A 21,969-nucleotide genomic window follows, 5' to 3' on the forward strand; every position below is an offset into this window, starting at 1 on the left:
GTGGCAATTATTCAAAAGAGCAGGGCTGGGCAGGAGAGTAGCTGCTATTATTCAAAACAGCAGGGTTGGGCAGGGGAGTGGCTATCATTCAAAAGAGCAGGGCTGGGCAGGAGAGTAGCTGCTATTATTCAAAACAGCAGGGTTGGGCAGGGGAGTGGCTATCATTCAAAAGAGCAGGGCTGGGCGGGGGAGTGGCTGCTAACATTCAAAAGAGCAGGGCTGGGCGGGGGATTGGCTGCTATAATTCAAAAGAGCAGGGTTGGGCTGGGGAGTGGCTGCTATCATTCAAAAGAGCAGGGTTGGGCGGGGGAGTGGCTTCAATTATTCAAAAGAGCAGGGCTGGGCAGGAGAGTAGCTGCTATTATTCAAAACAGCAGGGTTGGGCGGGGGAGTGGCTGCTATCATTCAAAAGAACAGGGATGGGCTGGAAAGTAGCTGCTGTCATTCAAAAGAGCAGGGTTGGAAGGGGGAGTGGCTGCCCTTTTTCAAATAAAGCAGGACTGGGCAGGGGAGTGGCTGCTATCATTTAAAAGAACAGGGCTGGGCGGGGAAGTGGCTGGTGTCATTCATATGAGTAGGGCTGGGCAGGAGAGTGGCTGCCATTATTCAAAAGAGCATACTGCTGCTGTCATTCAAAAGAGTAGGGTTGGGCGGGGAAGTGGCTGCTGTCATTCAAAAGAGCAGGGCTGGGCGGGGGAGTGGCTGCTATCATTCAAAAGAGCAGGGTTGGGCGGGGGAGTGGCTGCTATCATTCAAAAGAGCAGGGTTGGGCAGGGGATTTATTGGCTTTTTTCAAAAGAGCAGGGCTGGTAAGGGGAGAGGCTGTTATCATTTAAAAGAACAGGGCTTGGCGGGGGAGTGGCTGGTGTCATTCATCTAAACAGGGCTAGGCAGGAGAGTGGCTGCTATTATTTAACCGCTTGCCGACCGCCGCACGACTATATACTGCGGCGGTCAGCCCCTCACAGGCAGAGTGACGTATCGGTACGTCACTAGCCTGGGAGGCTCTGGGGAGCGAGCGCGCGCCGCCGGTGGCGCGCTCCCGCTCCCGCGCAGTCACGGACCCCCCCGCGCGTGTGACCGGCGGACCCGATGTCCGCTGGTCACTCGGCGATCGGCGGGGGAGAGGGAGAAAGGCAGGCAGCTTGTGTAAACAAGCTGCCTGTCAGTTCTCCCTGTGTAGAAACACTTATCATACGGTTCTACTATGTAGAACCGTTGATCAGTGTAACTACACCTCAAGCCACAGCCAATCACAGTTAGAATCACGCCCCTAGGGACACACACAGCCCCTCCCTCTCAAATAAAGTTAACCCCTTCACTGCCAGTGTATTTTTACAGTAACAGTGCATATATATAGCACTGATTACTGTAGAAATGTCACTGGTAACCCCAAAAGTGTCAAAAATGTCAGTCAAGGGTCCGATCTGTCCTCCGCAATGTCGCAGTACCTCAAAAAAAATCGCAGATCGCCGCTATTACGCGTTAAAAAAAAAAACAACAAAAATGACAAAAATCTTTCCCTTTGTTAGTAAACGCGATAACTTTTGCGCAAACCAATCAAAATACGCTTTTTGTGATTTTTTTTACCAAACATATGTAGCATAAAACAAATTGGCCGAAAATTTTAAAAAATTTTGATTTTTACTTTTTTTTGGGGGGAATTTCATATAAAAAAATGTGAAAAATATTGTTATTTTTGCAAAATGGAAGCTCTTTTTTTGTTTATAGCGCGTGATCAAAAAATCGCACAGGTGATCAAATACCGCCAAAAGAAAGCTCTGTTTGTGGGGAAAAAAGGACGTCAAATTCGTTTAGATACAGCGTCGCACGACTGCACAATTGTCCGTTAAAGTCACGCAGTGCCGAATCGCAAAATACCCCCTGGTCAGGAAGGGGGTAAAATCTTCCGGGGCTTAAGTGGTTAAGAGAGCAGGGTTGGGCGGAGGAGTGGTTGCTGTCATTCAAAAGAGCAGGATTGGGTGGGGGAGTGGCTGCTGTGATTCAACAGGTGTACTTTTGACAGACAATGACGCTCTAGCTTGGAGCCCCTGTCATTTAACAGAGCTGGGCAGGGGTGTGACTGTTGTCATTCAACAGAGTTGCACGGGAGGAGTGGCTGCTGTCATTTAACAGAGCTGGGCGGGGGTGTGACTGTTGTCATTCAACAGAGTAGGACGGGGGGAGTGGCTGCTGTCATTTAACAGAGTTGGGCGGGGGAAGTGGCTGCTGTCATTCAACAGAGTTGTACGGGGGGAGTGGCTGCTGTCATTTAACAGAGTTGGGCAGGGGGAGTGGCTGCTGTCATTCAACAGAGTTGGACGGGGGGAGTGGCTGCTGTCATTTAACAGAGTTGGGCGGGGGGAGTGGCTGCTGTCATTCAACAGAGTTGGGCGGGGGGAATGGCTGCTGTCATTCAAAACAGCAGGGCTGGGCGGGTGAGTGGCTGCTATCATTCAAAAGAGCAGGGTTGGGCGGGGGAGTGGCTGCAATTATTCAAAAGAGCAGGGCTGGGCAGGAGAGTGGCTGCAATTATTCAAAAGAGCAGGGCTGGGCAGGAGAGTAGCTGCTATTATTCAAAAGAGCAGGGTTGGGCGGGGGAGTGGCTGCTTTCATTCAAAAGAACGGGGTTGGGCGGGAAAGTGGCTACTGTCGTTCAAAAGAGCAGGGTTGGACGGGGGAGTGGCTGCCCTTTTTCAAAAGAGCAGGACTGGGCAGGGGAGTGGCTGCTATCATTTAAAAGAACAGGGCTGGGTGGGGAAGTGGCTGGTGTCATTCATCGGAGCAGGGCTGGGCAGGAGAGTGGCTGCCATTATTCAAAAGAGCAGGGTTGGGCGAGGAATTGACTGCCATTATTCAAAATAGCAGGGTTGGGCGAGGAAGTGGCTGCTATCATTCAAAAGAGCAGGGTTGGGCGGGGGAGTGGCTGCTATCATTCAAAAGAGCAGGGTTGGGCGGGGGAGTGGCTGCTATTATTCAAAAGAGCAGGGTTGGGCGGGGGATTTATTGGCTTTTTTCAAAAGAGAAGGGCTGGTAAGGGGAGAGGCTGCTATCATTTAAAAGAACACGGCTGGGCGGGGGAGTGGCTGGTGTCATTCATCTGAAAGGGCTAGGCAGGAGAGTGGCTGCTATTATTTAAGAGAGCAGGGTTGGGCGGGGGAGTGGTTGCTGTCATTCAAAAGAGCAGGGTTGGGTGCGGGAGTGGCTGCTGTCATTCAAAAGAGCAGGGTTGGGCGGGGGAGTGGCTGCTATCATTCAAAACAGCAAGGCTGGGTGGGGGATTGGCTGCTGTAATTCAAAAGAGCAGGGCTGGATGGGGGAGTGGCTGCTATAATTTATAAGAACAGAGCTGGGAGGGGATTGGCCTCTGTATTTCAAAAGAGCACGCTGGGCAGGGGAGTGGCTGCTTTAATTTAAAAGAACAGGGCTGGATGGGGGAGGGGCTGCTGTAACTCAACAGAGCGAGGCTGGGCAGGGGAGTGGCTGCTGTCATTCAACAGAGCAGGGCTAGGAGGGGGGGTGGATGCTGTCATTTAAAAAAGTAGGGCTGGATGGGTGGGCATGGTTGCTGTCATTTAATGCAGCAGGGCAGAGATAGGCTGCCAAATGGACAACACAAGTACAGGTACACGGCATGTCAGCATGGCATCCTGTACATCTGAGCACCGTGCCCAGGGGCCAAAATGAGATAATTTGGTATTTAGCAGCAACATAATAAATAAAACTATTGCAGGCTGCATTAGGGGCTCATTTACATGGGCAGCCGGAGGGCAGTAAAAACCGACAGCTGAGCTGCAGTTTTGCCACCAACCTGAATCCTAGCCATACAGCCTGACAGGGCTGTACTGTACTCATGTCACAACATTTTTAACTTAGGCTGCAGAGTTTGACAGGTGGCACCGCCTGTCAAACTCTCCCATTGAGTTCAGCGGGGCTGCACCACAATCCTGAGCCACAGCCTTTCAGCCACTGCTATACCACCCATTGATATATACCCCTCATTGATATATACCACCCTTAGATATATACCACCCATTGATATATACCACCCTTTGATATATACCACCCATTTATGTATACCAACCATTGATATATACCACCCTTTGAAGAAACTTCCAACGTCCATCGCTTCCTATTTCCGGGTTTAGGGCACGCGCACACGCGCCCCCCGCTCAGCGCCCACTGTGATTGTACACAGCAGGGGCTGGTCAGCAAGTCCCAAGCCAATGATTCACGGCTGGGACCTTCTGATCAGCTGTGTCCAATCACAGCCCAGAGCTCTGGTGTTGGTAAAGAATACAGAGCTCTCTACAGAGGGAGCGATCTGTCAATTACTCATCCCTAAAGCATGCTAACCCCTTCCCAGCCAGTGTCATTAGTGCAGTGACAGTTTACAGTATTATAACAATACAGAAAAATGGCCCGCGGGACTTTAAATGAGGTTGGTGCTATTGGCTGGAGATTGAATAAATACCAAATTAAATATGTAAAACAATGTATAAATTTATTATTACACTGTATAAACAAGTTAAGCAAATAATAATGACATGTAAAAAATATCACATAGCACGGCTCGATGGCCATAATGGCATAGTGTAATAGCATGTACAATATTAAACGTTGATAGATATCCTGGTGTGACCACTTGGTTGGACAATAGCCTGGATAACATGTTGATAGTTCCATGATAGTGGAATACAATACAAATTGATCTGACGCGTTTCGGGAGCTACATCTCCCTTCTTCAGAGATCTATGTATTTGGATGTATCTACAAAAGAACAATAAGTTTGAGTATATGTGAAAGGCTGTAAGGCTAAAGTTAACAATTCAAAAGGGATAATGATGATACCAAGGAGTGTGGATTACTCACAGGTTGAACTACATGGAGATTGGATTCCCGTGTAATGGTGGCGGACCGAAAGCCTGACCCGGGAGCTGAAGGGTCCCATGGAGAGCAGCCAGAGAAGGGGGGTCCGCGGTAGGTGGGTAGTGAGAGAGTGATGGGAGATTGGACCTACCAAATCTGTTGTATATGTGAAAGGAAAGAAAAATGATAATGATGTAGCAAAATGATATGGATAGGGTGAGATAGAAATAGCGGTGTGATGAGCAGGAGCTGGTGTGGAAAGTGAGAGGGATACAAGCTGAATAATGGAAAAAGGTGGGTGTGAAGGACAAGAAAAGAAAGAAAAAGAAATTGAAAAAGTGCCTGGGGCAGGAGTGAGTGTGCAGGGGTGGATGAGAGATGGGTATGACAGGTGGCCTGGAAGGGGGAGAAGGGGAAGAAGGAGGGGGAAAGGGGAGAGAGGAAAAGGGGGTGGTGTGACATGGTGCTGACCCAAAGGAGAAGGATGCCAGGGGGATGGTGAAATGGTGAAGAAAGGAGAGACTGAGGATGTGGTGTTAAACCTACCATGTGTCCCCAAAACTGGCTGATGCGCCTGGGATCCTAGCGTCATGTGAGTGGGCAATGGCGGGTCCGGACAGGATCATCCGTGACCTCGTGGAGGAAGGAACGCTGAGGGCGGACCTCCCCCTCCCGCAGATGTAGGGCACGCAGATGACGTAGCGGCGTCAGTGAAAGCACTGACACGCCACGTCAGAGGTGCAACATGGCGCCGATGTGAGGGTGGACCCGCTCGTCCCGGGTGGGGGAGGAGCGGGGACAGCAAGGGGGCGGAGCCACCCTCTTTACACATCGCAGCTCCCGGAGTCAAGACAGCCGTCGCCTGCAAGCACAAGAGCCCAATGGCCGAAAGGGATGTAGCATCAGTGTGAAACATTCACACATAAAGAAATATGAATATAAAATCAATAAAATTGCCTAAGGATGTTAAGGAGTATATAGAAAGATGTTTCAATTGAAAAAAACCAAGGAGATAAAACACCAGGTTAGAATGTCCAGCCAGGGAAAGGAGCCAGACCATTGAGTGGGCACTTGTGGGTGTCTTCCACCCTAAATCATGAGCACAAGGGGTAATGGTCTAGTTCCCGCCCAAGCACGCCTCCATCCCAAATTAACATAACAATACAGAAAAATGGCCCGCGGGACTTTAAATGAGGTTGGTGCTATTGGCTGGAGATTGAATAAATACCAAATTAAATATGTAAAACAATGTATAAATTTATTATTACACTGTATAAACAAGTTAAGCAAATAATAATGACATGTAAAAAATATCACATAGCACGGCTCGATGGCCATAATGGCATAGTGTAATAGCATGTACAATATTAAACGTTGATAGATATCCTGGTGTGACCACTTGGTTGGACAATAGCCTGGATAACATGTTGATAGTTCCATGATAGTGGAATACAATACAAATTGATCTGACGCGTTTCGGGAGCTACATCTCCCTTCTTCAGAGATCTATGTATTTGGATGTATCTACAAAAGAACAATAAGTTTGAGTATATGTGAAAGGCTGTAAGGCTAAAGTTAACAATTCAAAAGGGATAATGATGATACCAAGGAGTGTGGATTACTCACAGGTTGAACTACATGGAGATTGGATTCCCGTGTAATGGTGGCGGACCGAAAGCCTGACCCGGGAGCTGAAGGGTCCCATGGAGAGCAGCCAGAGAAGGGGGGTCCGCGGTAGGTGGGTAGTGAGAGAGTGATGGGAGATTGGACCTACCAAATCTGTTGTATATGTGAAAGGAAAGAAAAATGATAATGATGTAGCAAAATGATATGGATAGGGTGAGATAGAAATAGCGGTGTGATGAGCAGGAGCTGGTGTGGAAAGTGAGAGGGATACAAGCTGAATAATGGAAAAAGGTGGGTGTGAAGGACAAGAAAAGAAAGAAAAAGAAATTGAAAAAGTGCCTGGGGCAGGAGTGAGTGTGCAGGGGTGGATGAGAGATGGGTATGACAGGTGGCCTGGAAGGGGGAGAAGGGGAAGAAGGAGGGGGAAAGGGGAGAGAGGAAAAGGGGGTGGTGTGACATGGTGCTGACCCAAAGGAGAAGGATGCCAGGGGGATGGTGAAATGGTGAAGAAAGGAGAGACTGAGGATGTGGTGTTAAACCTACCATGTGTCCCCAAAACTGGCTGATGCGCCTGGGATCCTAGCGTCATGTGAGTGGGCAATGGCGGGTCCGGACAGGATCATCCGTGACCTCGTGGAGGAAGGAACGCTGAGGGCGGACCTCCCCCTCCCGCAGATGTAGGGCACGCAGATGACGTAGCGGCGTCAGTGAAAGCACTGACACGCCACGTCAGAGGTGCAACATGGCGCCGATGTGAGGGTGGACCCGCTCGTCCCGGGTGGGGGAGGAGCGGGGACAGCAAGGGGGCGGAGCCACCCTCTTTACACATCGCAGCTCCCGGAGTCAAGACAGCCGTCGCCTGCAAGCACAAGAGCCCAATGGCCGAAAGGGATGTAGCATCAGTGTGAAACATTCACACATAAAGAAATATGAATATAAAATCAATAAAATTGCCTAAGGATGTTAAGGAGTATATAGAAAGATGTTTCAATTGAAAAAAACCAAGGAGATAAAACACCAGGTTAGAATGTCCAGCCAGGGAAAGGAGCCAGACCATTGAGTGGGCACTTGTGGGTGTCTTCCACCCTAAATCATGAGCACAAGGGGTAATGGTCTAGTTCCCGCCCAAGCACGCCTCCATCCCAAATTAACATAACAATACAGAAAAATGGCCCGCGGGACTTTAAATGAGGTTGGTGCTATTGGCTGGAGATTGAATAAATACCAAATTAAATATGTAAAACAATGTATAAATTTATTATTACACTGTATAAACAAGTTAAGCAAATAATAATGACATGTAAAAAATATCACATAGCACGGCTCGATGGCCATAATGGCATAGTGTAATAGCATGTACAATATTAAACGTTGATAGATATCCTGGTGTGACCACTTGGTTGGACAATAGCCTGGATAACATGTTGATAGTTCCATGATAGTGGAATACAATACAAATTGATCTGACGCGTTTCGGGAGCTACATCTCCCTTCTTCAGAGATCTATGTATTTGGATGTATCTACAAAAGAACAATAAGTTTGAGTATATGTGAAAGGCTGTAAGGCTAAAGTTAACAATTCAAAAGGGATAATGATGATACCAAGGAGTGTGGATTACTCACAGGTTGAACTACATGGAGATTGGATTCCCGTGTAATGGTGGCGGACCGAAAGCCTGACCCGGGAGCTGAAGGGTCCCATGGAGAGCAGCCAGAGAAGGGGGGTCCGCGGTAGGTGGGTAGTGAGAGAGTGATGGGAGATTGGACCTACCAAATCTGTTGTATATGTGAAAGGAAAGAAAAATGATAATGATGTAGCAAAATGATATGGATAGGGTGAGATAGAAATAGCGGTGTGATGAGCAGGAGCTGGTGTGGAAAGTGAGAGGGATACAAGCTGAATAATGGAAAAAGGTGGGTGTGAAGGACAAGAAAAGAAAGAAAAAGAAATTGAAAAAGTGCCTGGGGCAGGAGTGAGTGTGCAGGGGTGGATGAGAGATGGGTATGACAGGTGGCCTGGAAGGGGGAGAAGGGGAAGAAGGAGGGGGAAAGGGGAGAGAGGAAAAGGGGGTGGTGTGACATGGTGCTGACCCAAAGGAGAAGGATGCCAGGGGGATGGTGAAATGGTGAAGAAAGGAGAGACTGAGGATGTGGTGTTAAACCTACCATGTGTCCCCAAAACTGGCTGATGCGCCTGGGATCCTAGCGTCATGTGAGTGGGCAATGGCGTCATTATCATTATCATCAATGATACATCATTATCATTTTTCTTTCCTTTCACATATACAACAGATTTGGTAGGTCCAATCTCCCATCACTCTCTCACTACCCACCTACCGCGGACCCCCCCTTCTCTGGCTGCTCTCCATGGGACCCTTCAGCTCCCGGGTCAGGCTTTCGGTCCGCCACCATTACACGGGAATCCAATCTCCATGTAGTTCAACCTGTGAGTAATCCACACTCCTTGGTATCATCATTATCCCTTTTGAATTGTTAACTTTAGCCTTACAGCCTTTCACATATACTCAAACTTATTGTTCTTTTGTAGATACATCCAAATACATAGATCTCTGAAGAAGGGAGATGTAGCTCCCGAAACGCGTCAGATCAATTTGTATTGTATTCCACTATCATGGAACTATCAACATGTTATCCAGGCTATTGTCCAACCAAGTGGTCACACCAGGATATCTATCAACGTTTAATATTGTACATGCTATTACACTATGCCATTATGGCCATCGAGCCGTGCTATGTGATATTTTTTACATGTCATTATTATTTGCTTAACTTGTTTATACAGTGTAATAATAAATTTATACATTGTTTTACATATTTAATTTGGTATTTATTCAATCTCCAGCCAATAGCACCAACCTCATTTAAAGTCCCGCGGGCCATTTTTCTGTATTGTTATGTTAATTTGGGATGGAGGCGTGCTTGGGCGGGAACTAGACCATTACCCCTTGTGCTCATGATTTAGGGTGGAAGACACCCACAAGTGCCCACTCAATGGTCTGGCTCCTTTCCCTGGCTGGACATTCTAACCTGGTGTTTTATCTCCTTGGTTTTTTTCAATTGAAACATCTTTCTATATACTCCTTAACATCCTTAGGCAATTTTATTGATTTTATATTCATATTTCTTTATGTGTGAATGTTTCACACTGATGCTACATCCCTTTCGGCCATTGGGCTCTTGTGCTTGCAGGCGACGGCTGTCTTGACTCCGGGAGCTGCGATGTGTAAAGAGGGTGGCTCCGCCCCCTTGCTGTCCCCGCTCCTCCCCCACCCGGGACGAGCGGGTCCACCCTCACATCGGCGCCATGTTGCACCTCTGACGTGGCGTGTCAGTGCTTTCACTGACGCCGCTACGTCATCTGCGTGCCCTACATCTGCGGGAGGGGGAGGTCCGCCCTCAGCGTTCCTTCCTCCACGAGGTCACGGATGATCCTGTCCGGACCCGCCATTGCCCACTCACATGACGCTAGGATCCCAGGCGCATCAGCCAGTTTTGGGGACACATGGTAGGTTTAACACCACATCCTCAGTCTCTCCTTTCTTCACCATTTCACCATCCCCCTGGCATCCTTCTCCTTTGGGTCAGCACCATGTCACACCACCCCCTTTTCCTCTCTCCCCTTTCCCCCTCCTTCTTCCCCTTCTCCCCCTTCCAGGCCACCTGTCATACCCATCTCTCATCCACCCCTGCACACTCACTCCTGCCCCAGGCACTTTTTCAATTTCTTTTTCTTTCTTTTCTTGTCCTTCACACCCACCTTTTTCCATTATTCAGCTTGTATCCCTCTCACTTTCCACACCAGCTCCTGCTCATCACACCGCTATTTCTATCTCACCCTATCCATATCATTTTGCTACATCATTATCATTTTTCTTTCCTTTCACATATACAACAGATTTGGTAGGTCCAATCTCCCATCACTCTCTCACTACCCACCTACCGCGGACCCCCCTTCTCTGGCTGCTCTCCATGGGACCCTTCAGCTCCCGGGTCAGGCTTTCGGTCCGCCACCATTACACGGGAATCCAATCTCCATGTAGTTCAACCTGTGAGTAATCCACACTCCTTGGTATCATCATTATCCCTTTTGAATTGTTAACTTTAGCCTTACAGCCTTTCACATATACTCAAACTTATTGTTCTTTTGTAGATACATCCAAATACATAGATCTCTGAAGAAGGGAGATGTAGCTCCCGAAACGCGTCAGATCAATTTGTATTGTATTCCACTATCATGGAACTATCAACATGTTATCCAGGCTATTGTCCAACCAAGTGGTCACACCAGGATATCTATCAACGTTTAATATTGTACATGCTATTACACTATGCCATTATGGCCATCGAGCCGTGCTATGTGATATTTTTTACATGTCATTATTATTTGCTTAACTTGTTTATACAGTGTAATAATAAATTTATACATTGTTTTACATATTTAATTTGGTATTTATTCAATCTCCAGCCAATAGCACCAACCTCATTTAAAGTCCCGCGGGCCATTTTTCTGTATTGTTATGTTAATTTGGGATGGAGGCGTGCTTGGGCGGGAACTAGACCATTACCCCTTGTGCTCAGTTTACAGTATTATCACTGATCACTGTATTAGTGTCACTGGGGATGTCACCAGGGGCGCATCTATTGGGAGGCAAACAAGGCGTTTGCCTGAGGCGGCATTTTTACGGGGACGACGTCTGTCCGATACCGTCTTTTTGGAGCTGGCAGCCGGCAGCTTACCAGCCCCTTGATTGCTATTACAAGCAGCCGGAGGGGACGTCCCGGTACCCCCTCCCCTTGCTGCCGCCTTCCACAACTCCCCCAGGCTCTCCTTTTCCATCGGGAGACCCAAGCGACCAGCCGGCACATCCGCCAACTGGCCAGACAGCCAAGCAAAGCTGGGAACGGCTTTTCTCAGCTGTTCCTAACAGTAAACTGGATGGGATGACATCACTTCCGGTTTACGCAGAAACCATTGGCGCCACTTTTAAAAAACTAAAACATTTAAAAACGCCAATCTTGGTGTTTTAAATGCTTTTAAATGCAGAGGAGGGATTTGGGGTCTTTTAGACCCCAGATCTCTCCATAAAGAGTATCTGTCACTGCCATTTACTGTCACAGAGATGTTTACTTTCCTTGTGACCGCAATAAAAGTGCTAAATAAAAACAAAATAAAGCAACAGTGTAAAAATAAATAAATAATAATAATAAAAAAAGTAAGGTGCCCCAGTCCTCCTGTGCTCGCATGCAAAGGCTCATGTGGATCCCCCATGCGCACAAACAGTGATCGCCCCACACATGTGAGGTATCACAGCAACAGCAATCCAAAATACACCCCTGGGTGTCAGTGTCAGTTAGTCAGTTCCCCCCCAGCGTCAGTTAATGTCAGATTGCCCACCGTACTATCGCAGTCCCTTTATAAGTCGTTGATCGCCGCCATTAGGAGTATAAAAAAAAAAAATTACCATTGACGAGAAGATGTACTGTATAAGGCATAATGTTATGTAAATCAAGACCCTTCTCCTTTGTATTGTTATATTATTTTGATACAATAAAAAATTTTTCGAAAAAAAAAAAAGTGTATATACACTTAGTTTGTAGGCCCTATGACTTTCAAGCAAATAAAATCAATACTCACTTATTGGGATTTTTTTTTAAATCAAAAACATGTAGCAGAATACATTTTAGTTAACTAGAAGAAAAGTGGTTTAACCTTTAAACTGCGTAAAGGGTTCTTTACTGTCAGAGCGGTAAGGATGTGGAATTCTCTTCCACAAGCAGTGGTATCAGCAGGGAGCATTGATAGTTTCAAAAAACTATTAGATGGGCATCTAACGACGACCACATACAGGGGCAGGGCTGTTGAAGAAAAGAAAGACACTGCTCCAGGTGTATATTGTGTGGTGATTGCCAGGAGATAGGATATCCAATAGAGTGCTGGCCCCGGCCCGCCTCCGTGGGAACACTTGTAGGAAAAGAATTAGCCGCACATCCAGGGATTCCAATAGGTTTCAAATACCTTTATTTCCAAAAAGTTGCAAGTGATGACACCAAAGACACCAGCATGAAGTCTCGTAGATGCGTTTCACACATACATCTTGTGCTTAATCATTACAATGACTGTAGCTGACTATAGATCTTAACCACTTAAGCCCCGGAGGATTTTCCTGCTAAAAGACCAGGGGGTATTTTGCGATTCGGCACTGCGTGACTTTAACGGACAATTGCGCGGTCGTGCGACGCTGTACCTAAACAAATTTGACGTCCTTTTTTTCCCACAAATAGAGCTTTCTTTTGGTGGTATTTGATCACCTGTGCGATTTTTTGATCACGCGCTATAAACAAAAAAAGAGCGACAATTTTGCAAAAATAGCAATATTTTTCACATTTTTTTATATGAAATTCCCCAAAAAAATGTAAAAATCAAAATTTTTTTAAATTTTTGGCCAATTTGTTTTATCCTACCTATGTTTGGTAAAAAAAATCGCAAAAAGCGTATTTTGATTGGTTTGCGCAAAAGTTATCGCGTTTACTAACAAAGGGAAAGATTTTTGTCATTTTTGTTGTTTTTTTTTTAACGCGTAATGGCGGCGATCTGCGATTTTTTTTGCGGTACTGCGACATTGGGGCAGACAGATCGGACCCTTGACTGACATTTTTGACACTTTTGGGGTTACCAGTGACATTACTACAGTAATCAGTGCTATACATATGCACTGTTACTGTAAAAATACACTGGCAGTGAAGGGGTTAACTTTATTTGGGAGGGAGGGGCTGTGTGTGTCCCTAGGGGCGTGGTTTCTACTGTGATTGGCTGTGGCTCTAGCTGTAAGGACACTGATCAACGGATCTACATACTAGATCCGAGTGATCAGTGTCTTTACAGCGAGGAGAATGACAGGCAGCTTATTTACACAAGCTGCCTGACATTCTCCCTCTCCCCCGCCGATCGCCGAGTGGCCGGCGGACATCGGGTCCGCTGGTCACATGCGCGGGGGGGGTCCGTGACCGCGCGGGAGTGGGAGCGCGCCTCCGCGGGCGCGCGCTCGCTCCCCAGACCCTCCCAGGCTAGTGACGTTAATTAACGTCACTCTGCCTGGCAGGGGCTGACCGCCGCAGTAAATCTACTTGCGGCGGTCGGCAAGTGGTTAAATAGACCGCCCCAATGAAAACAGGTGTACCGGGGGCGGTGACAATCAGCAGTTGTGTACAACTCAATTAATCACCTAACCTCAGCCCCAAAGGGCATCTCAGTGGTGATTTAAATATAAAAATCAAGCTGAAGTTCCAGCCCATCGTGTGTACCGTGAACTCACCCATACACACAAAGACCTGGACCGACAATCACATAGAAAAACGTTTAAAAAAACGTGTAAAAAGTACCAATGAAAATCATTGGAAAAAATGTAAATACATACAACGTAACAAACAGAGAAGAATAATGACTATAACAAATGTAAGAACCTTCGCATAGTATGTGTATGTACCTGTATGTCGGTATACACCCACACACACCTGAATACACTTCCTACATGAATATACAAAAATACAAAAATAGGTACATAAAATCATTGTGTCTTCCATATGGTGTACTATCACCACAGAAGGATGCCTGAACTCGTGCATCCATGTATACATTACAAGGAAACTATCCCCAACGCATTAACCATGCCGACACATGTAATCCACCTAAAAGGAGAATAAACCATAATGTAAAGTATACCCAAAAAAATAGTTTGTGGAAATGTGCCCATACAGAAATGTATGTGGATAACGGAACACTAGCATGATCATAAATATGGATCTTATAAAAATACTGAAAAATACATGGCATAGAGCAATGTGAAAAAAGAGGAAAAAAGGAACAGGGAAGGGAGAATGGGGGAGGGGAAAGGGTGAGAAAGGGGGGGGGAGGAAGAGAAAGAGGGGGAAGAAAAAGAGGGGAGCTGCCACAACACATGACTGGATATGTTATCAGATCTAAATAGGTACCTGGATCGCAGAATGGTGGGGGAAAGGCAACCACTAAATTTACTCATAAAAATGGCTAACATCCCACTCAAAGTTGAGTCCGAGCGGGATGCGACTCTGCAAATGGAAAATCCAAAATACTTCCTTACGGCAAAGGGATCGAAAGGCATCGCCCCCTCGCTTAGGTGTCCTGACCTTTTCAATGACTTGAACCCACATGGCTGTTTTATCCCCATTGTGGCACCCATTAAAATGTCTGGCCTCATTGGTGGACAAATTTTTCTCTATGCTATAAATGTGTTGCTGGAACCGGTCCCTGAGCCGTCTCGTGGTCCTGCCTACATATTGCATTTTACAAATAGCACATGTGATTAAATAAGTGATGTAACTGGTATTGCAATTGAAGAAGGAACTAATGTCATACACTTTATGACTAACGGAGGACCTAAAGGTGGTACCATTCTGGATATGACCACAACAGGCACATCCCACAGCCCCACATTTATAATTCCCTTTGCAGTGTAACCATGTAACTGATTGGGGAACCTTAGTGTGGAAAAAGCTGGGAGCCAGGGAGCACGCTAGAGATGGGGCTCTACGTGAGACAACATTCACCCCTCCCTTCAAGATCTTGGAACAGATATCGTCAGAAAATAAAATAGGCAGATGCCTGTTGAAGATCTGTTTTATTGTATTAAATTCATTACTGAAGGGGGTGGAAAGTGTAAGCTGGTAACTTTTGTTGGTTCGTGGCCGAGTGTCTTTCCCAATTAGTTCACATCTATCTTTGTTTCTAGCTATGGTAAGTGCCCTATTCAACATCCATTTGGGGTATCCCCGCTGTAAAAATCTTACATAAAGGGACCGTGCCTCCCTTTCAAATCGTTCATTACTACTGCAAATACGTCTGATTCGCAGGAATTGACCTACAGGGATACCCCTAATGGTGTGTCTGGGATGGCCCGACTGGGCGAGTAAAAGAGAATTGCCCGAGAGAGGTTTCCTATAGAGAGTGGTGTACACCCTGCCATCTGCACCTGTCAGACAAACATCCAAGTAGCACATGGAGTTTCTGTCCGCTGCGCCAGTGAATGAAAGATTTAAATTATTATTGTTGAGATACGATAACATAGATGGCATGATTTCCACTCCCCTGCGGACCACCAGCAAGAGGTCATCTATGAATCTAAGATAGACCACAATTTCTGTTCTGTAGGGGTTTCCACCCCCAAAGATGTGGGACCGCTCCCACCAACCCATGTAGAGGTTGGCCAATGAGGGCGAAAATTTGGCCCCCATAGCTGCCCCACACCTCTGGAGGTAGAAAACCCCATCAAAAACAAAGAAACTGTGTGACAACAAATAATCCAATACATCAGCAATGAACAATCGATGTTCCATTGATAGATCGGTCAGCAATTCAAGGTAAAAAAGCACCGCTGCTATACCCTTCTTGTGAGGAATAGAGGAGTAGAGACTACTGACATCAAAAGTGACCCAAGACAAATCTTCCTCCCACCTGAAATTTTCCATAATATAAAGGAGGTGGTTGGTGTCTTTGAGATATCCAGGGAGCTGGGCTGTTATTAGAAATCACAGGGCCCCATACAGCCTACCTGACAGAGCCCCTCCCCCCCTCCCCCGCATATATCAAGACAATATTTTCACAAAAAATACACTAAAAATCATTATTAGCGGACACAAACATAACAGAGAACCCGTGTGAATTAGCCCTTAACCACTTGCCGACCGCCCGCTGTAGATATACTGTATGTATAAATGTATGGCAATCCACGGGAGCGATCCTGGGGGCGCAGGCCCCCATTAGCCAGCGGCGAAGCTGATTCACGGGGTCGGCAGGTGTGGTCGCTCCTCGTGGAGAGAGAACGGCCGTCTGCTGTTGTATACACAGCAGACCGTTGTTCTCTCAGGAATCAGCACAGAGCGCCTGTGATCCTCCTATTTAGGATCACAGGTCTCTTTGTTGGTTCCACAAGCCCATCCCCCTCACAGTTAGAAAGCACCCCCTAGGCATACATTTAACCCTTTGAACAACTACAGTGTTAACCCCTTCCCTGTCAGTGTCCTTAGTACAGTGATAGTGCATATGTATAGCACTGATTACTGTAGTAATGTCACTGGTCCCCCCAAAAGTGTCAAAAATGGATCTGTCCGCCGCAATGTCGCAGTCCTGCTAAAAATCGCAGATCACCACCATTACTAGTAAAAAAATAAATAAAAAATGACAGAAATCTTTTCCCTAGTTTGTAGACGTGATAACTTTTGCGCAAACCAATCAAAATACGCTTATTTGGATTTTTTTAACAAAAATATGCAGCAGAAAACAAATCGGCCTAAAATGTTAAAAATTTTTGATTTTTACATTTTCTTTTGGGAATGTTATATATCAGAATGTAAAAAATATATATATTTTTTTCAAAATTGTCGCTCTTTTTTTCAAAAATTAAAAATCGCACAGGTGATCAAATACCACCAAAAGAAAGCTCTATTTGTGGAAAAAAAAAGGACATAAATTTAATTTGGGTACAGTGTCGCACGACCGCGCAATTGTCAGTTAAAATAACGCAGTGCCGAATCGCAAAATATAGCCTGGTCAGGAATGGGGTAAAATCTTCCGGTCTTAAAGCGGTTAGAAATACGCTCATTGAGGATTTTTTTGTCAAAGACATGTAGCTAAAAACATTTTGGCCTAAATATATGACAAAAATTGAATATATTGGATATTTTTTAACTGTCAAAGTAGAAAATGTCAATTTTTTCGCAAAATTTTCGCTCTTTTTCTATTAATATCGCAAAAAATTAAAAGCGCAGAGGGGATCAAATACCACCAAAAGGAAGCTCTGTTTGTGGGAAAAAAATAACAAATTGTAAAAAAAATAAATAAAATAATAATAATAATTAAACACTGTAATAAATAATTCTAAAAAAAAATTTGTTTGGGTATGGCGTTGCATGACCACCCAATTGTCAGTTAAAGTCGCGCAGTGCCAAGTTGCAAAAAGTGGCCTGGACGTAAAGCAGGTAAATCAGCAGGTGGTAAAGTGGTTAAATAAGTATTTTTTGCTAGAAAATTACGTAGAATCCCCAAATATTATATATATATTTAAAGGACATCAATTTTATTTGGGTACAGTGTCGCACGACTGGCCAATTGCCAGTTAAAGTAGCACAGTGCCGAATAGCAAAAAATGGCCTGGTCATTAAGGGGGTAAAACCTTCCGGTCCAGAAGTGGTTAATTCTTTTTTACATTTAAAAAAAATATATATAATTTTTTTTTAAAAAGTTAAAAATGTTTAAAATTATTTTATTTGACAATTTTTTTTAGAATTATTTATTACAGTGTTTAATTATTATTATTATTTTTTTTTTTACAATTTGTTATTTTTTTTACAGGACAAGGAAGCCTGCAGGCAGAACAGGGAGGGGGGATCGGTGTCGGAGAAGCAATTACAGGAATCATGCCCCGTGTCTATGTCTCTCCCGACTGCAGCTGAAAGCTGGCAAGAGGGGGAGAAACTGGCCTTCAGCTGTTGCACAGGGCTTCCTTCTATATTTGCCCCTCTGACGGACCACACTTATTCTCGGTGCCCGGGCCCCCTACAGGATGACTGGTGGTCCCCCCCCCCCTGTACAGGGGTATACAATGTACAGTTGACAGCAAACACACATTATGGGTTGAACTGGACGAACTGGTGTCTTTTTTTAACCTCACTAACTTTGTAACACTATGTAAAAAAAGAAAAAAATATTGGATAGGTTTTATTGCTGAAAGTAAAAAAAAAATTTTTTTTCAAAATTTTGGATTTTTTTTTTCATTTATATTGCAAAAAAAAAAATAAAAAATACCACCAAAAGAAAGCTGTGTTTGTGTAAAAACAATTATATAAATTGCATGACCGCGCAATTATCAATTTAAAATATTGTAGTGTTAAATAGCAAAAAATGGGCTGGTCATGACGGGGGGTACAAACTTCCGGAGCTGAAGTGGTAAACAACAAATCTCACAATCTTACATAATCAGATGGACTTACCTTAACACTGTTCACTGCAACTTGGTATGAATAGCAGTAGGAGAAATGATAGGGAGTCTCATTTATAATTGTTGCAGACATTTTTCTTCTCCCTCCCTGGTGATGGAGGATAAGTAACCTCTGGTCAGTTTAAAATTCAGATCAAGGACAGAACAGAGTTCAGTTAGTGAAACTCTGGAAAGGATAGGTGGGAGAGGGGAGGGCTGGATGGATGGGAGAGGGGATGGTTGGATGGATGGGAGAGGGGAGGGCTGGATGGGTGGGAGAGGGGATGGCTGGATGGGTGGGAGAGGGGAAGGTTGGATGGGAGGGAAAGGGGATGGCTGGACGGGTGGGAGAGGGGGTGGCTGGATAAATGGGAGAGGGGATGGCTGGATGGGTGGGTGAGGGGAGGGTTGGATGGGTGGGAGAGGGGATGGCTGGATAGATGGGAGAGGGGATGGCTGCATGGGTGGGAGAGGGGGTATCTAGATGGGTGGGAGAGGGGATGGCTGGATGGGTGGGAGAGGGGGTGGCTGGATGGGAGGGAGAGGGGATGGCTGGACGGGTGGGAGAGGGGGTGGCTGGATAGATGGAAGAGGGGATGGCTGGATGGGTGGGAGAGGGGGTGGCTGGATAGATGGGAGAGGGGGTGGCTGGATGGATGGGAGAGGGGGGGGTGGCTGGATGGATGGGAGAGGGGATGGTTGGATGGATAGGAGAGGGGATAGTTGGATGGATGGGAGTGGGGGTGGCTGGATGGATGGGAGAGGGGATGGTTGGATGGATAGGAGAGGGGATAGTTGGATGGATGGGAGAGGGGGTGGCTGGATGGATGGGAGAGGGGGTGGCTGGATGGATGGGAGAGGGGGTGGCTGGATGGATGGGAGAGGGGATGGTTGGATGGATAGGAGAGGGGATGGTTGGATGGATAGGAGAGGGGATAGTTGGATGGATGGGAGAGGGGGTGGCTGGATGGGTGGGAGATGGGATTGGAGAGGGGATGGCTGGAGGGGTGGGAGAGGGGGTGGCTGGATGGGTGGGAGAGGGGGTGGCAGGATGGATGGGAGAGGGGGTGGCTGGATGGATGGGAGAGGGGGTGGCTGGATGGGTGGGAGATGGGATGGTTGGATGGATGGGAGAGGGGATGGTTGGATGGATGGGAGATGGGATGGTTGGATGGGTTTGGAGAGGGGATGGGTCGATGGGTGGGAGAGGGGGTGGGTGGATGGGTGGGAGAGAGGGTGACTGGATGGGTAGGAGATAGGATGGTTGGATGGATGGGAGAAGGGATGGTTGGATGGATGGGAGAGGGGATGGTTGGATGGATATGAGTGGGGATGGTTGGATGGATATGAGTGGGGATGGTTGGATGGATGGGAGAAGTTATGGTTGAATGGATATGAGTGGGGATGGTTGGATGGATATGAGAGGGGATGGTTGGATGGATGGGGGAGGGAAAGGCAGGATAGACGGGTGGAGGATTCTCCCTCACCTCTTGCTCTAGTGAGGAATCTAGTTTTGGATTTTCCATCGCTCTCTCTAACAATGGTCATCAGAGAGGCTAAATCTCTCCTACGGGAACATGAAAAGAGAACAAAGGGCCTAATCCTCCCTACTCCATCCAAAAGCTTCCAAACCCATGTTGCCTTTTCATACACTTCAACCACCGGCTGCCGAAGCAAATTCTTACATTTCTCTCATCTATGGAAAAATCAGCATTTTTTTTTTTTTACTAGATAATTACTTAGAACACCCAAACATTATACAGTGAGGGGAAAAAGTATTTGATCCCCTGCTGATTTTTTACATTTGGCCAACGATTATTCTATAATTTTAATGGTCGGTTTATTTTACCAGCGAGAGACAGAATAATATCAAAAATATCCAGAAAACCGCATTTCAAAAAAGTTAGAAATGTATTTAAATTTTAATGAGTGAAATAAGTATTTGATCCCTTCACAAAACATGACTTAGTACTTATGCCTCGTACACACGCAACGATTATCGGCCGACCGATCGGCCGTCTTTTGTCCAGTGTTGTTTTGTTGGTTGGAATGTGCCTAGACTGCACACAAATTTTCTCGGCCAACAAAAATCTACTTCAGAAGTGATGTCATGTGCTGGTTTACTTTCCGTGTGTTTTTTCTTCTCTGAGCATGCCCAGTCTTGCTCATCTGATTTTTGTCTGCCGAAATCTGTACTGACTGACGGAAAATCGGCCGTTCTGTTGACAGTCAACAAAAATTTTATAGCCTGCACACCAGATTTTTTTCGTCCGAAAAGTCGGAGTCGGTTGTCGGAAGCATCATACTAACAAGCCGAAAATCGGCCGATCGGACATTGGCCGAAAATTCCTGGCCAACAATCGTTGCATGTGTACGAGGCTTTAGTCAGACGTTTCTTGTAGTTGGCCACCAGGTTTTGCACACATCTCAGGAGGGATTTTGTCCCACTCTTTTTTGTAGATCCTCTCCAGGTCATTAAGGGTCTGAGGCTGATGTTTGGTAACTCCAACCTTCAGCTCCCTCCACATATTTTCTATGGGATTAAGGTCTGGAGACGGGCTAGGTCACTCCAGGAGCCATTTTCAATTCCCTGTCTGGGGGAAGGAGGTTCTAATCCAAGATTTGATGGTACATGACCCCATCCATCCTCCCTTTGATGCGGTGAAGTTGTCCTGTCCCCTTAGCAGAAAGACTCCCCCAAAGCATAATGTTTCCACCTCCATGTTTGTCGGTGGCAACAAACATGTAACCGGCGCATGAGTCACACAAATAAGCCAAAGTCCATAAGGATCAATAAAGTCATTGAGTGGGATGGGAGGGAAAGTCCACCAAATTAGAGCAGTCGTCCAGAAACCAAAGCCATGGGTTCCACAGGGCTAAAAACACAGAGAAAACAGAGGCTCCTCTAAGTGTAGACTTGTATACAAATTTATTGGTAAAAAATATGCACTCACATCTGTAAACAGGTGCTCATAAGAAAGACCCGTTCCGGTGGTTCCGAGATAGGTGGGTGGTAAACGTAGTCATCCGATCTATGCAGCCATCCCACTGGGACTGAGCTCTCCTTGCCGTGGCCAGGCAGTGACGGCGGAGCTGGAAACAGGAACAAGGCTCGAAGTCAGTCAGTGGAAACGAGGCTTGGTTAGCAGTCGGATGCGGATGACGTTATGAAGGTGCGACGCGTTTCCGAGCGTACGTACTGCCGGGGGGGGGGGGAGGGAGGCAGCCGCGCTCCTTCTTCACAGTAAAAAAATGTTTGTCGGTGGGGATGGTGTTCTTGGGGTCATAGGCAGCATTCCTCCTCCTCCAAACATGGCGAGTTGAGTGGATTTTGGTCTCATCTGACCACAACACTTCACCCAGTTCTCCTCTGAATCATTAAGATGTTCATTAGCAATCTTCAGAAGGGCTGTGCATGTGCTTTCTTGAGCAGGGGGACCTTGCG

General features: G+C 46.3%; 1 protein-coding gene across 1 annotated transcript in view; it reads right to left on the reverse strand.

The window, feature by feature from the left end:
- LOC309550531 (uncharacterized protein) overlaps positions 1-18,618 on the reverse strand; it is a gene marked incomplete at both ends in the record, with an annotated part of 57,003 nt that extends 38,385 nt beyond the window's left edge. Inside the window, one exon of the mRNA XM_082250890.1 lies at positions 18,538-18,618. Coding sequence (XP_082107016.1) covers positions 18,538-18,618 — 81 coding nt within the window. The remainder of the gene's footprint in view (positions 1-18,537) is intronic.
- Positions 18,619-21,969: the final 3,351 nt, after the last annotated feature.

The sequence above is a fragment of the Pelophylax lessonae genome (genome assembly GCF_965119305.1).
Source record: "Pelophylax lessonae genome assembly, chromosome: 1".
Classification (NCBI taxonomy): domain Eukaryota; kingdom Metazoa; phylum Chordata; class Amphibia; order Anura; family Ranidae; genus Pelophylax; species Pelophylax lessonae.